The 14,756-nt window shown below is 37.2% G+C and overlaps 1 protein-coding gene and 1 pseudogene across 2 annotated transcripts; one reads left to right on the top strand and one right to left on the bottom strand.

Annotated features, from left to right (window-relative positions):
* Nucleotides 1–14,756, top strand: part of LOC131791519 (uncharacterized) — an 80,987-nt pseudogene that overhangs the window by 37,857 nt on the left and 28,374 nt on the right.
* LOC131778832 (adhesion G protein-coupled receptor E3-like) lies at nucleotides 5,330–14,452 on the bottom strand. 2 transcript variants are annotated; one of them, XM_066167805.1, is made up of 15 exons: nucleotides 14,241–14,452; nucleotides 11,864–11,893; nucleotides 10,771–11,138; nucleotides 10,127–10,316; nucleotides 9,403–9,507; nucleotides 8,957–9,044; nucleotides 8,610–8,688; nucleotides 8,064–8,110; nucleotides 7,219–7,348; nucleotides 6,993–7,087; nucleotides 6,692–6,794; nucleotides 6,462–6,611; nucleotides 6,232–6,316; nucleotides 5,898–5,964; nucleotides 5,330–5,400 (listed from the first exon to the last, which is right to left on the bottom strand). In XM_066167805.1, the coding sequence occupies exons 3-12, from the start codon at nucleotides 11,035–11,037 to the stop codon at nucleotides 6,570–6,572; spliced, it is 1,146 nt and encodes a 381-aa protein (XP_066023902.1). In that variant the 5' UTR covers nucleotides 11,038–11,138; nucleotides 11,864–11,893; nucleotides 14,241–14,452; the 3' UTR covers nucleotides 5,330–5,400; nucleotides 5,898–5,964; nucleotides 6,232–6,316; nucleotides 6,462–6,569. The 2 variants fall into 2 exon arrangements, with proteins under 2 accessions (XP_066023902.1, XP_066023903.1); XM_066167806.1 differs by lacking the exon at nucleotides 9,403–9,507.

The raw sequence follows: 14,756 nt of genomic DNA, 5'->3' as shown, positions 1-14,756 counted from the left end.
TGTATTACATATTTCGTAATGCACGTCGGAATGAAATCATTTCCACAGAAGAGTTGGCCAAAAAGTTATGGGCAATCGTCTGGTAAGAAACTGACTCAAAACAAAGAAGGCTTTTTACTTCGATCCAGATTAGCTGACGGAACCTTAATAAAGTTCCCGTGATTACTTCCATTGAACAGAAAGTCATCCCCTCTCTGTAGGACATTGCGTCTAACTCGAAAGTCTATATTGATAAAAAAAAAAAAAAAAAAAACAACAACAAAAAAAAAAGCAAAATGGTACAGCTTCGACGTATATTTTCATTTGTCTACAAAGTACGACTGGATAGAGGTGATGAGCATAATAAGGCAATGACCCACATGACTAGAGTGTGTTCAGTTGCATAACCTCCAACCAATGATTTCGCATGCAATAATTTTTCTCTTGAGAATTGAAAGCCACAGTTAATGCTTCTGATACAGCACAGGGAAAAATAAATTTTTCTTCAGTTTTAGCTAATGTAAACGATAGTGGTACTGGCTCTTAATGTACACGTAATGCTTGCCCGAACTCACAAATGAAAAAGTTCTTCTCCCAAAAAAAAAAAGAGAGGCAAGACTATTTTGCACTTACTCAGATCTTTATCGACATCAATAAGTTCGGGAATTGTAACGCCCAGCCGCTTTCTGACAAAGCTTACTATAAAGCTTTCAAAACAGAACGAAGCAAAAACAGTATCCTCCACTTTTTAATTATCTCTGATGACTTGTCTCTCTGTAGTAAAATACTCGGACCATATACTTTGGATTGAAGTTCTGAACTGCTGTTTTGCATTCTTCATGTAAAGAGATACAGTTAGCAGATTTCAGGAGTTTAGGACAGCTTAAATACACTAAAGCGCTGGTCGCGGTGGTCTGTTTTATGCAGTTGAGATGCGAGTTTGATAAAAGCAAATGGCATTTTTTTTTTTCATTTTGTGTTTCCGGAGCCGTATTCGGTTTCGCCATGATCTGCACGAAAAACTTGTAAAGGTTACCTCGTATATCTATCTATTTTGTTGTTAGTGTCTTTGTCGCTGTATTATTTCTTAAGTCAGTGAATCGTTCTTGTTTAATCGTTGGTTAGCTAGTTTATTTGTTCGTTCTAGTTGCATTCGCTCGGCGTGAGTGAAAGTTGTTTGCCCAAATTTACATGGAATAATAATACAGTTCATAGATTATCAAAATATCAGTTGTCATTGATCACCCAGTAGAGACACTGGCTCTCTACACAACATATGACAGTGTATGTCTGTTTCAACCAGCGAAATGTGTATTCTTCGACTTAACTACACTGTACAGCACCCTGGTAACTGTGAGAGTGAGTTTATTTGGAATAAATACTTGCTTCCTAGAACTGTGCTTTGTCAGAAAATCCGTCTCCAAACACTTTTTTTCTGCCAGAGAAAATAAGAGCGAAAGTGTCACTGTTATTGTTAGTGTCAGTGCTAATGGCACCATCGGTGTTCAAAGCAAATCTTTTTGCTGGTTTCATGGTTATCATGCTGCTGATTGTGCATTTCGACTGGTGTCAGACAATAATGTCCCATTCTCGTTTTGGTAGCTGTCTGTGGGTTGCAGAAGATCAGTTTTTAGCGCCAGCAGAAGTGGACATTGTCCTCTTATTAACAACGCTTTCTGATAGAGGGCGCTTTTGGAAACAATTGGGCCTTATTCTTGGTTGTTCAGTGGAGTGATAGAGATTGGTTGGGGACAATAGCTTTAAATTAGACAAAAGTGAATTCGATAAGCCAGTATTTTTGATTTTTTTTCTAGGATTTCTTTTAGAGAGGTCGTCAACACCATGCCGTAAATCCCCTCCCTTGGTATTTCCATTGTGAAGTCATTTGCCTCAGGCAATTTGTGTTTTATCCTGACAAAGCCTCGGAGTTCAGGTCACGGTTAATCATATTGAAAACTAGCGACAAATCTTATGTATACGATGCCGTTGTGTCCTGGGTGAAAATGTCACTACGATAGATTTACTGCATGTATGATGGCGGCCGTTTACAACGAACGACACGCAAATGCTAATGTGACAGTTGATTGGATGGATTACCAAGGGACACCAGTGGGTGGAGTGGATTAAGTGCGGTTATCGCAATTGTGGACTGGAACGACTTGTAAATCTGTCAGTTTTCTCTCGGTCGGTTAAATGAATTATCTTATTATAAATGTTCTAAAAACGAAGAGAAGTTTCTCCGAAAAACTGGAGCCGTGCTCAGCTCGCAGTTACGACCTTGCATGATTCATCCATTCATTATATATACCTAAAGAGATGAAGTCGTTTAACTTGAGTGTTTCAGAAGCCACAAATGTTTTCACACACAAATGCTATTAACTACAATAGTGTCGGCCTTAGACCAAAATCTTCAAAAGAAAATGGCTGGAAAAAAAATTTCTCAGGCAAATTTCACCGTCACGAAAGACTCACGCGTTTGTTATCAACATTTCGGACGACATTATTACGAACGGGACCTTAGGTCCGAGATGCTTCGAACACCCGGGAAGTACAAGTTAGAGGAGGATGTTGTCCCAAAAATCCCGGGCTATTTATGGTGAAACACTCGATCGACCTTAGTGTCAGTTATCAGGGGAATCAAATTCGCCAATAAAATATAAACAATTCTCCATAACTTGTTGCAGGAATATCGGTATCTTGTGTTTCAGTATGGATCTGCGGTGTGAAGAGATAGCATTACCTTTTTACCAGTTTTCTTCCTTCTGGAAGTCATTCAACTCGGACAACTTCAAATAACCAGAAGCGAAAGAAAATAAATACCAAGAATTTATCCTATTCCTCTAAGGCTACCTAGAAGTAAATGATAATCAAATGACGATTTTTACGCTTCAGTTTCTGTTCCTCTGAGAATTGCTACTAGGTAGCACTGTTGTTGCTTTTGTTGGTATTTTAACATGTAAAATTAAGACCACAAGAATATAAAAGGTAAAGAGGGTTGACTGCTCATTTATTGACAACAAAAGGCTTACACCGAGATTATCTGAAGTTTCTCTCTGTTATACCGCGAAAAGATTCGATCGAGACATTACACGCTCCTCATTAAAATGTTATTAATTATGTACTTTTGAATGAAGTTTTGGACATACGACAAATTGAGAAAGCTTTTTGAATGGATTAAGTTCCATTTCTCAACCGCCACCCTCAGGGGAAAAATTCTGAAACAATAACACGAGTAAAAAACGAAACTGCCGAGAGAAAACACTATGAATAGTTTGTTTTGTTTTTGTTTTTATTTGTTTCTTGGTTTGTTATTGATTAATTCTTGCCTCTATTGGCAGTAATAATATCTTGATTACCATTATTGGTCTCCATAATGTTTTTTTCCTCTCGGTGGTGGGTTATGTTTCTTTCCTCTCATGGTGGGTTATGATGTTTCATTATTCTGTAAACTGATGTAGACCTTCTTAACATTAGTGTATCCAATGCCCTTTTCTTTCCACAAGGAGGAGACCTTAAATCATGATTACTTGAGATGTTCTTTTCTTACTTTTCGTATCGATACAAAGCTGTCAGAGCCTTCTTAGGCTGGTTATCTATACCTTCTCTAGAATTTTCTTATCGAACTTAATTCAAGATATACACAAATCTGAGCTAAGGAACAACACTACTTGGACTACTCAGATTTCATATATTTCAATGCCACTTTCATGGTTATTGCAAGGCTGGACATTCATTTTTCTTGGCAATCCACGCTGATACTTTCATTCACTTGCGAAGCTCGCTTAACGCCCGTTACTTCATCTGCAGTTGGGGTGACACCAGTGATCCTTCTTTTGAAGCGAGATCTAATCTGCATGAATAAGTTGATATCAAAACGATCTCAAGAACTGTACAACTCTATGTGCTTTGCATTTATACAGTCATAGAATTTAACTTCTTATTTCAAAGTGGAAGCCTTGCCAGGTAAAAATCTGAGCAAAAAATCTACAGCTTATAAAGAGACTTCAAAATAAAATTTAATAACATACCTCTGAGTTTCTCACACAGTGAAGGAGGAATATTATGAAGCCCTGTTAAATGGCAATTTCAGAAATCACATCAACGCCTTTAGTAGATTCAAAGTGCTTCCATACAAGCTCCCCTAACCCTAAACCTCTTTGTATTAAATATTGCTGGGCAGCAAAAATGTCCAAACCTTTACTGCTATTAATTATAGGTTCTCTACTTTGTCTCTGTATTACACTAGGTTTACCACCTGGTAAACTTGTAAGGAAGGGTTAGTACAACTTCTTGCTTTTACGCGGTACTTTTCACACGATTCAGGAATATCGAGAGGAATACAATTAGATGAAGAAAACTTTTGTCATCTCGGGTATTCGATTGTGAGGCCTTTAATGTCATGTCCTAAATCGACTTAGTCTCAATAAGCAAAATTGTGATCATTGATGCAAAATAGATATGTGTTTTGTTATATTAAGGTTTGGTTTTTACTCCGGAAAACTCAGTTGCACTTTTTTATATAATTGTAAAGAGGGTCTTTGTTTTTATGAACAAATCTTAGAATCATGACCTGATTCCCTTTTTTGTGTCTTTTTCAACCCTTTAATTCCCATGAGTGACCAAACAGAAATGCTTACAATATCAATACAAAATCGGGAAGACCAGTGATGAGAACCAAGAAAAGTATATATAAGGGGATTAAAAGCTGATCTTATAACAAATTCTCGGAAGTAAAATCAGAAGAATTGTAGAGGAGACAGTAAGGAGAATTACTAATAATATCTTGGGAGTTAAAGGTTCAACACTGTTTACTAAAGAACGCTGTAACTTTTAAAAGTTCATCAGCCACGTAGCGTGTGTTTTCCAAGTATGTCTTTATGGGATAATTCGAAAGTTGTTTTTATGTCAGGAGAGACAAATTCTTAGTAGACATGGGCTGAGTGAACTTGTACCCTGAAATGAGGTGCACTTTCAGCACCGACTTTTATCTTTGTCAAGATTCATTCTTAAATCAGTGGTGAATATACCAACCGCCCGTTAACCTTCATACTGTATGAGCATGGATTTCATTCATTAAAAGGTGTATTTAGTTTACCTGAGTGGAGTTGAACATTATGAAAATGTAGGCAAACGCTTTGTGCAGGGGCGTCAGAAGACCAAATAGCCACGTGATCCCAAGCAAAGGAATCATCAACACGCATGCCCTGACACCAAGTCTATAAAATCATGAAAAAAGAGAAAATCAACTTGTTGTGAATTGGCATTATTCGTATAATATAGCAAAGTAAGAGGCTAAGGGCTTAGATGCAACTTCTACTGACGCCACAAAAATACTTACCTTATTTGTTCACTGATTTTGTCTTCTGCATGCTGCATGTTTGTCATCTCCTTGATAACTCGCAGCAGTATCGATGTGTTTAACTGAGAACAGAAGAAAACGAGACAAAACAAAAACAATCTAACCATACAAAGGAAAGAGAAGTTTGCACTTAAACTAAGTTCTCCTAGTGGCCTCATTGGATGTTCGTCAAAAGTTGAACCCTTCCCCTCCTCGTCATCTCATCAGACATTTCCCAGGTTTTCTTGACCATTGGTTGGTAAATATCCATAAAGCTGGGAGGAGAGGGAGAGAAGCATTGTGAACGCAAACTGTTTCGCCTGACAACACAAAACAACAACCCGGGAGAGACTCGAGCCAGGACTACTCAACCTGAAAATCTTTCGCGGTAACCGCAGACGGGATCTTCCTACTATAAGGTCACTTCACGCAAAATTTATATTTCATACATATTTCAGATTTCGTATTGATTAGAGTCTAGATTAAAAAAGCGGTGAGCGAAAAAAATGCTCACGATGCAACGATAACCGAAGGCAAAGTGTGAAAGAGAGAAACAAAAAAATTTAAGAATTTAACCTACCAACTCGATCAGTACAACGAATACAACAAATATCCAGATCATGCCGTTAGAGGATGACATCCAGCAGCTGAATAAAAAATGAAGTATCCGAAACTTTGATAAATTATCAATTAATTAATAATTTTTTTGCGCATGCATGTACGCAGTACCCTCCATATCGGGTTTGATGACTAGTAATAAAAGGCAACAAAGAAATAACAAAACAACAACAACAGCAGACACAAACCAATCAATTAAACACCAAAAAAGCAAACAAACATACAAAACAAAGTACAACTTAAAACGAGGATTTGTGACAGGGAAATCCCACGAGGAAAAATCATTCACTTCTTACAAATTTTCACTGATATAGCTTTTAATCCCTGGCCCGGTTCCTGCTGCAATTCCCAGCGATATGGAAACAACGACGGCGGGTAGACCTGTGGATTCGAAATTCGAAGAGACAACAGAGTCAAATGATGATGATATCTGAGATGATAATGGCGATGGTAATGTTCATGGTAATTAATGTCTTACTTTTCAAAAGATTATCAAATAGAGAATGGGTTTTTAATTCATAGTTACCCCATGAAAATCCATGTGAAACCTTCATCTTGTCGTTGATATTGTAAACTTTTACAACAAACAAGTAGAGATAAACTCCCTCGATCAACATCCAGCAGAAAGCGGCCATTAGGAAATATTGCACAAAGCTGCTACTGTAACACAGGCAGACTGCACAGGAATGAAAAAGTTGAATTAAGATTTGGATTAAGGTCATAAAGATTTACTGAAAGAGATTCTTCTCTTCTTACCTTGTTCTCAACAGCACCACTTCCAGTTAGGAAGATAATTTGACCTGCACCAAGTGAAGCGACTAGACTCACTCGAATCTGAGATAAAGGTCCCCTCATGTCTCTAATCAAAAATAAACAACTGATTTTATTCTACATCAGTTCTATTCTCATTTTATACAAAGCCTAATTATATTTTATGATTCTACTTGGCTGCTTAAATAAATCTAAACTTTACACATTTAAACTGATATAATCTCTTGTTGGTCTACATGTTCAGCTTGCTTTGGAATTCTTGGGTGGAACTATGTCATGTACTTACGTAAGAACAGCATAACTGATGATTGTTAAAGTGATTCCAACCAGAGAAAAAGACAAGCCCACATATGTAAGAATTTCCAGCGCTGTTTCGTCAGTCTTAAAAATGAATGCAAAAACAGTGATTCAATACCGATAACGGAAGAGGGCTACACACCATTTACCCCAATGATGTCTAGTCTAAGTTCCTTCAGGAATCAATGTATGTATATGCTTATCAATATTCCTACCTTACTTAAAAAATTACTGCTGGTTCCCCTGTCAAACTGCATAAGAACTGCAAAGTGAGTCAAATGATTGCAGCTGCACTCGGTATAAAATTCGTTCCTCGATGTTAGGAGACACCCTTGTTCTGACCAGCTAGAATGACAGCAGAAAACTCTCAGAATCAGAAAGAAATAATGAAATTAGTTCATTAATACCAAATGTCTCGATAGATGGATGATCTTGAGATAAATAAGATACTGTTCGCAGGAAAAAGGAAGGAATCTACGTAACATATCGTGGTGTAATGGCACAGAAAGTTGAGATAAAGAAAGTTGTCTGATGATCTAAAATTTTCTCTGATCTTTAGATTCCAAATGAACAAAAAAAAAACAAACAACTGCCAGCTTTATAGACCGCTGAGCACGCGGAAGCCTGAGAAGGATAAAAAAAGGAGTAAGAGGTGACCACATAATGTGATGTACCAAAAAATAGGACATGAAAAAAAAGTTAGGCCAGCAAGGGATTTGAACCCATTACCTCTGCGACACCGGTGCAGCGCTCTACCAACAATTTTCAACTAACAGTTCAGTAGTGTTCTTAGCTGCGTAGATCTCTTAATTTCCGTTCTTGATCGCAGTGCAAATGTATGAATTTCATATATCTAAAATCATCATTCATCACTTGGATGGTTTATTTGCTCAGTTGGAGGGTTTATTTGCTCAGTTGGTAGAGCGCTGCACCGGTATCGCAGAGGTCATGGGTTCAAATCCCATAGGGGCCTGAATTTTTTTCAGGTCCTATTTCCAACTACTAGTACAGTAGTATTCGTACATGCTATGATCTCTTAATTTTATTCAAAGCTGTTTACCTGTTTTTTGAAGTATTCCAAAACACGCAGCTTCTGTTCGGTGCATCCTAAAACCGTAAAGTACCGTTATTATTACCTAGTACAGCGACTCGATGGCTGATGTGGAGGTGAGAGTGCTCTCGCCGGAATTTTTCAGAGCCCTCCTTATCACTTTAGATGCATGTAAATATTGTTTACAAAGGACCTTGACCTGATACGATGATAATGTTATTAATAATAATAGCAATAGAAATGATAATAGTAAAGATAATAGTGATGATGATAATATTTATAATAATAATAATAATAATAATAAGAAGAAGAAGAAGAAGAAGAAGAAGGAGGAGGAGGAGGAGGAGGAGGAGGAAGAGGAGGAAGAGGAAAAGAAGAAGAAGAAGAAGAAGAAGAAGAAGGAGGAGGAGGAGGAAGAGGAGGAAGAGGAGAAGAAGAAGAAGAAGAAGAAGAAGAAGAAGAAGAAGAAGAAGAAGAAACAAATTAGATCAAATCAAAACAAACGATAAACCTACGAATTCAGATGCAACTCTTTCTTGATAAATTGTAACTTACCGCTAGGTTTCGAAATCTCAACGTAACATTCTTCCTGAGAGTGTGGTTCTTCGGCCATATCGTTGCAGACAGGATATTACTGTTGATAGACAAACGATAAAAAAAAAAAAAAAAAAAAAAAGAACAAAAAATAATTTAACCAACAAAGAGACCGACAAAATAAACAAAGACAATTTAATAAAAAGGCAGGAAAACAGAATCAAGACGAAAGAAACTAAAATAAACGAGAAACCCAAGTCGAGGTCGAGGAAACTTATGAACATGGCCTATAATGTAGGTTATTAGCACACCAAAGCAGATTTATTTGAGATGAAAGATACTAAATGTAATACTAAGTTTTAGCAAACCTGATTTTATTTACAGGAGCAGAGTCAGTCTGGCCTGTTTGGAATACCTCATGGAGATCTTTGTAAATGACACAAAGTACAACTGATCCTAAGATGTAATAATGAGAACAATTTTAATGCTACGAGAATATTGCGAAAAAAGGACAAGTTATCACGGTTTAAAGACCCTGCAAGTTTACCGGTGTGTTTCATTGGCATGCCCAACTTTGTAATAAGAATGAAATATTTCAACCAAAGGACACATAAACAGGTAAAAGAAAACGAAAGCAACTGGATTAAGATATCAGCCATTCGGTTTGAATGTTTGCTATAACTTGAAACCCAGCCCCCCTCTAACCAATAACAGTGATTATCGCTAGAATAATTTGAATAATACGACAAAAATATGTTATTTTCTACGCTTAAAAAAAAAAAAAACAAACAAACAAAAGATATAGCTCTCTAACCGTTATCCAAGCCTGTAACAGGAACACTGACATAGTTTTCTCCTTTATCATCCTCAAATTGTACTTCAGTCTCATTTTTGTGGAAAATCTTCCTGACCAAAATATCTAAATTCAAAACCGCGACTTATATTAAGTTAGGGCCGAAATAAATGCAGATGCTTTCGTAGCAGTCTCAAGTCATCGTCCTCAAAAGTTTTAAGACTAAAATGCTGGAAACCGTCACTTAGAAATATATTAACTGCAAGTAGTTTGCAAGGATCATCAGTCAAAGGAGTGTCCTCTGTTCAATTGTCAGATAAAGTGCTGGTCACCATTTTTAAATTAAAAAAACATATCACTGCAGTGAATTCAAATGGTTTCTTATTTTTATTTCCGTAATGTATTTATTCATTTTATCCATTTTTCCCTTCTTTTATGAGTTATTCATAACTATGACGATATTAAAGAACATATGCAATAGAAAGAGTTGTTGGAATCGCAGATAACTGACGAGCGATAGGAATTTCCTGTTATAAACTGCCTTAAAAGAGGTCCAAGACAGTTCATGTGTCGCGAAATGATTCGATAAAGGGTTGCTACAGACAAATTTTACACCCAAAACGTCGAATAAGTAGTAGTGTTTGCAAATGTTTCGAAAATCTGCCACGAATGATGCATGTATTCATCCTGAACTCCGAATTAGAAATCAAGAAAACTTCCAAATCAGCTTTTAAGATCTACTTACCTGCATGTTTACCACGGATGTCAATCTTAGGTACGGTTTGATTAAGGCGATTTTGAACATAATTCCCAATGAACTCCTCCAAATCAGTGACAGTGAGGAGAGTGCGTTCCATTTTTTCTTGAGTTACTTTATTTCCAGAAGAGTTCATCACTTCTTTTAGAATGGTGTCAACAAGTTTCCTTCCTGGGGACTGAGTTAGTGGTTCGTTTAGACAAAACTTTTAGTAGCCTAGCTCTTATAGGAATCAATAAATTCATGGGTTACACAATCTGAGGAAAATTGAGCTTTCATTAACAAAGGCACCAGCAGTAAACTTAAGAGGAGTTTAATTTTATGATGACTCGATCGAACTCTTCTATTTACAAGCTATTGCCAGTGGTTTCTTAGTAAAGTGTTACGAAGATAATACGGAACCACTGAGTACAAGAATATAAATAACACAGGAAATACTGATAAATTAAGAAAGAAAGTGCTCGCGAATACATTTCGAGCTTTGCGTGATCTGCGTGAAAGTCGGACTTATATCGATAACTACGCGGTCCGGGGTCAGGAGGGGAATAGGTTTGACATTCTCTAAAGGGTGGAATTAGAGGACCAACAACAATAGGCATTAAAAATGTTAAAAGAAAATCTAATACACCTACCTCGCTTGATGGTGTTAGCTTGATGGCAATAAAATTCAGTTTCCAGCACTTTTTCACTTGGATTCTGCCCAAATACGACGAGTCGGTTGTATTTGTCAATATCATAGGAAACTGCATGCGAGTTTTTTCATTTTTTCTGCATCCCCACATTTTAAAACAGTGATCTTTCCAAGAAGACGCCTGACTGAAAAAAGAAGTCAACTGCTCACACCAAGAGATACAACAGTCTCTGTCAATAGATGTAGGTGTCTCATTGCCACATTTCATCCTATGCCAGATTCAACGCATTTCTTGAACACTTTGCTGATAGTCCGAGCGGGTCAGCTCTGAGGGTGCGAGTGTATCATTAGGGTAGGAGCAATGTCCATCTGCGTTATAAACGTAAACATAAATCAGAGACATTTTAAATCATTTAAATCTCCTTCATAAACATACTGTTTGTATTTTTTCTCAATTTATTTTTTTTTCTGTGAGTATATCATTTGCTTGACCCTTTTTTTTTCTTGTTTTTTCATCCTCCCACTGCTCGAATATCATTTCACTGCTCGTATTCAACCCCAGCTGCTTTTCCCACACGGTAAGGAACGCATTGCAGTTTCGGTTTGCGTTTGCGTTTGTGTGGGTGTGGGTGTTTGTTTGTTTTGTATCAGTTTCCACTTCTCACTTCTCACTTTCCATTCTGAACGGAGTAGTGAGTAGTTGGTATCGAGAGTTTGTATAATATATAAAAAAAAAAATATATATATAATATATATATATATATATATATATATATATATATTTGGATGTTCAGAAGCCTTAGTATCTTTTTCTGAATATTTTTCTTAATTGTTAAGGATGGGTCCCGCTACTTAATATGTTACTTTCTAATGTTTCTAAGCCAAAATCTCCCTTCGTTTGCTTTTCCCCCTCTTTTGGACAATTACGAGCAATAACATATCAGTGATCTTTTGGAATAGGTCGCTTGTTAAGATTTATTTAGCAACAGATAATTTATTGTTCAACCCATAACGGCAGAGGTTAACTAGTTGAACAGTGTTGAATCTTTATAATTTTCTATTTCCCTTTTTTTTTTCGCCAAGACAATACATACCTTGTGCTGAAGTTGGCATGGCCGTACCAGCTGTAATGGAGACAAAACCAAAAGATATAATTCCCCAATTCACAGCCATACCGCAACAAGAGGGGTGGGGAAGGAGGGGGTGGGGGGGGGGGGGGGGGCTAGGGGAATCAATCGCAAGATAAATACTTATATAATAAGATATCTAATGGAAACGTGGGACTTCCGAGTCAACCATATAGGGGCAACTGCGGGTAAAATCGTTCGTATTACACTCAAAGCCTTGCAAGGGTCGTGCTTAAAGGAAGGATTCGTAGAAACCGAACAAATCCGACACCCTCCACATGTAGCAATAACGTACAGAGTTTCAAAATGTGCTCAAAGAAGGGAATGGATACTTGACGAAGATGTGAAGAGATATATGTCACGCCTGCTAGAGAAAGTGCCATCAAAAAAAAAGGCAATAGCACACAGAAAAAAGTATTGCTATTTATGACGCAATATCTTCCTACAAGAACATACTGATGGGAAAATGGCAACTTATTCAAAACCAACGCACTGAATCACATCGAAAAGGAAAGTCGTTAAAACATATCCTAGTCAGAGCTAATCTCAAAAATTTAAAACCGCATGCGAATTGCAGGAGTCCTGCAGGCCCATCAATACTTTTTAACTCGTCATTTGCTTCTTGTGATCTGCACCTTGCGCGAAGTTTGTCGACGCTCTGATGCAGCAAAATCTCTGCAAGTTGGCTCTTAGTTGAACCTTTTTGCCGAAACTTCCTGTCATTTCACAGGTTGAAGGTGGCTTTCAGAGAAAAAGTCCTTTTCGTTCGCACAGTAGCTTTAAGCCTTTTATGTGAATGAACGCGGGATGCCATCGACAGTTCCAGATACAAAAAAATTCCTTTAGGAAATTGCGAGAAACCACTAAAATGACTGCCTAGAAAAAGCAAATCTTTATTTCAGAAGACATGAAGCGCATGAAGCCATCGTCCACGTCTATACGTATGTTGTCAAAGCATAGAACAGATAATCGGTGCTTGACGGAACTATGCACGCGAATATTTCAACCAAAATAGTTCCAAACTGATTCTGGTCGTGTTTTTCTTTCTTGAAATCACATTTTAAAAAATTAGAGATTTTAAAGTTTAAATCCGCCATATTTGTTATGATGTAGTTATGACGTAGCAATGGTCGAGGTTTGTAATCTCGACTAAGAAGGATAAAAAACTAAGAAAACAGCTGCAAGGAGGAGAGCGATAATGACTCAATTCTCGACATGGATCTTATTCCAGACGTTGTATTACGTCCAATCATGTTTTAGCCCTAACATAGCTCGTGTTCAGAAGAAGAAGAAATCGCCATTGACGAAGCAACTCAGTAAAAAATAAAAGGAGAAACATCTACGAGCTCACGTCTTGGAAATTGCGAATGGTGCTCTTGCTCTTGATGATCAACTCGATCTGGAATCGAAGATAACTAATTCCTCTCAAATAAAATACTTGTTTCTAAAGTGACATTTTTTTTTAGTTTTTGCTAAAAAACGGCGCAGCGCCGGCGACGGATTTATTTCACATCGCTAATTCTGTGATGTAAATTATTATTGAAACTGTAGGAACCAGGTTTCGTTGTATTACTGAGCACGGATCATTTGGACCCGTGTGTTTACTGGCCAATGTTTTCAAAACAGCCCTTGTTGGCTTTCACCAAGTGAGAAATGAGAGACTTGAAGATTATCCGTCAAATGAGTAAGCAACGACAGAATAAACTTTTTTTTTTCTCACAAAACTCATGCATACAAAACGCTTAAGTTGTTTGCAAGTTAACCTGATACAAACCGAAAAAGAAAGACAACGGCAGTTTATTGTCAGCTATTTTATTAAAAGTGTTGTTGTAATCTTTTGAAGGGCCAAATTCACCGCAATATTTAACTGCAAATAAACCTTTAAGAAAATTACCATACAAGCTACTTTGGGAAAATAAATATAGGATATCTGCCGTTCTAGGTTTGTTTCATATATATAAACAAAGCCTCATGTTACATGAAGAGCGTCAGGAAGTCTCCTGTTGTCGAACATTGTTGGCTTATGATATCGATCTTAATATAAATGACGCCTCAGTGCTTGGCGAAGTAGAATTTGTTTGTTTTAACTGCATTTGTCTGAGTTCCGTTCCGAACTGGACAAAACGAATTCGAATTCCTGAGGAAAAGTTCTTTCAACAAAAATAGAATTTTCTAGACCGTCCTTTCTCTTTAAAAATCTCTTAAGAGAGCTTTTTAAAAAGAGCTCCGTCGAGAAAAAAAGCGCAATTGATTGTACAACATGCAACCAAAAGCCTTCTTAACACATCGAATTTTTTTAAAGTTTACATATTTAAAGGTTACTATTTTACTTTTTAATACTCACCAACCGCTAGTGCAAGAAAAACCATTCTCCAGAACAATTTAGCTACAGTTTTCTTTCGAAGTTTAGGATATGAGTTCGGCATTTTTAGGATCACCGTCTCGTGAAACAATGATGAAGGTATTGGTCTGTGTCCAGTGACGTTGGGCAGACGTTAGACACAGAGATATGTTAGATCTTGAGCGAACAAGGAAGAAAGCAAAGACCAAACTAGGCGTGAGTTTCTAAACACATTATTCCTTGGGTTTGTTGGCACTAAATTGACCAGCTGGGTCCTTATTTTCTTTATAAATTCAGACAATATTAATACCAAGACATGACTAGAATTAAATTTCGTATACGAAAGTGTCACGGAAACCACTAAGAAGTGGCAGGTGGCAACTGCTCTTGTCTTAATTTGAAATAGCGGATGACAAGACAAAGAGTCGCAGCACTGTTTTTTTCCCGGTATTTTTTAAAATTGAAATTCACCCATAGGTTGGGCACACACCGACGTATTTGTATTATTGACATCGCAAC

The sequence above is a fragment of the Pocillopora verrucosa genome, chromosome 5, assembly GCF_036669915.1.
Source record: "Pocillopora verrucosa isolate sample1 chromosome 5, ASM3666991v2, whole genome shotgun sequence".
Classification (NCBI taxonomy): domain Eukaryota; kingdom Metazoa; phylum Cnidaria; class Anthozoa; order Scleractinia; family Pocilloporidae; genus Pocillopora; species Pocillopora verrucosa.
Note: the sequence above shows the minus strand (reverse complement) of the source record. Positions and strands in the feature narration are given on the sequence as shown.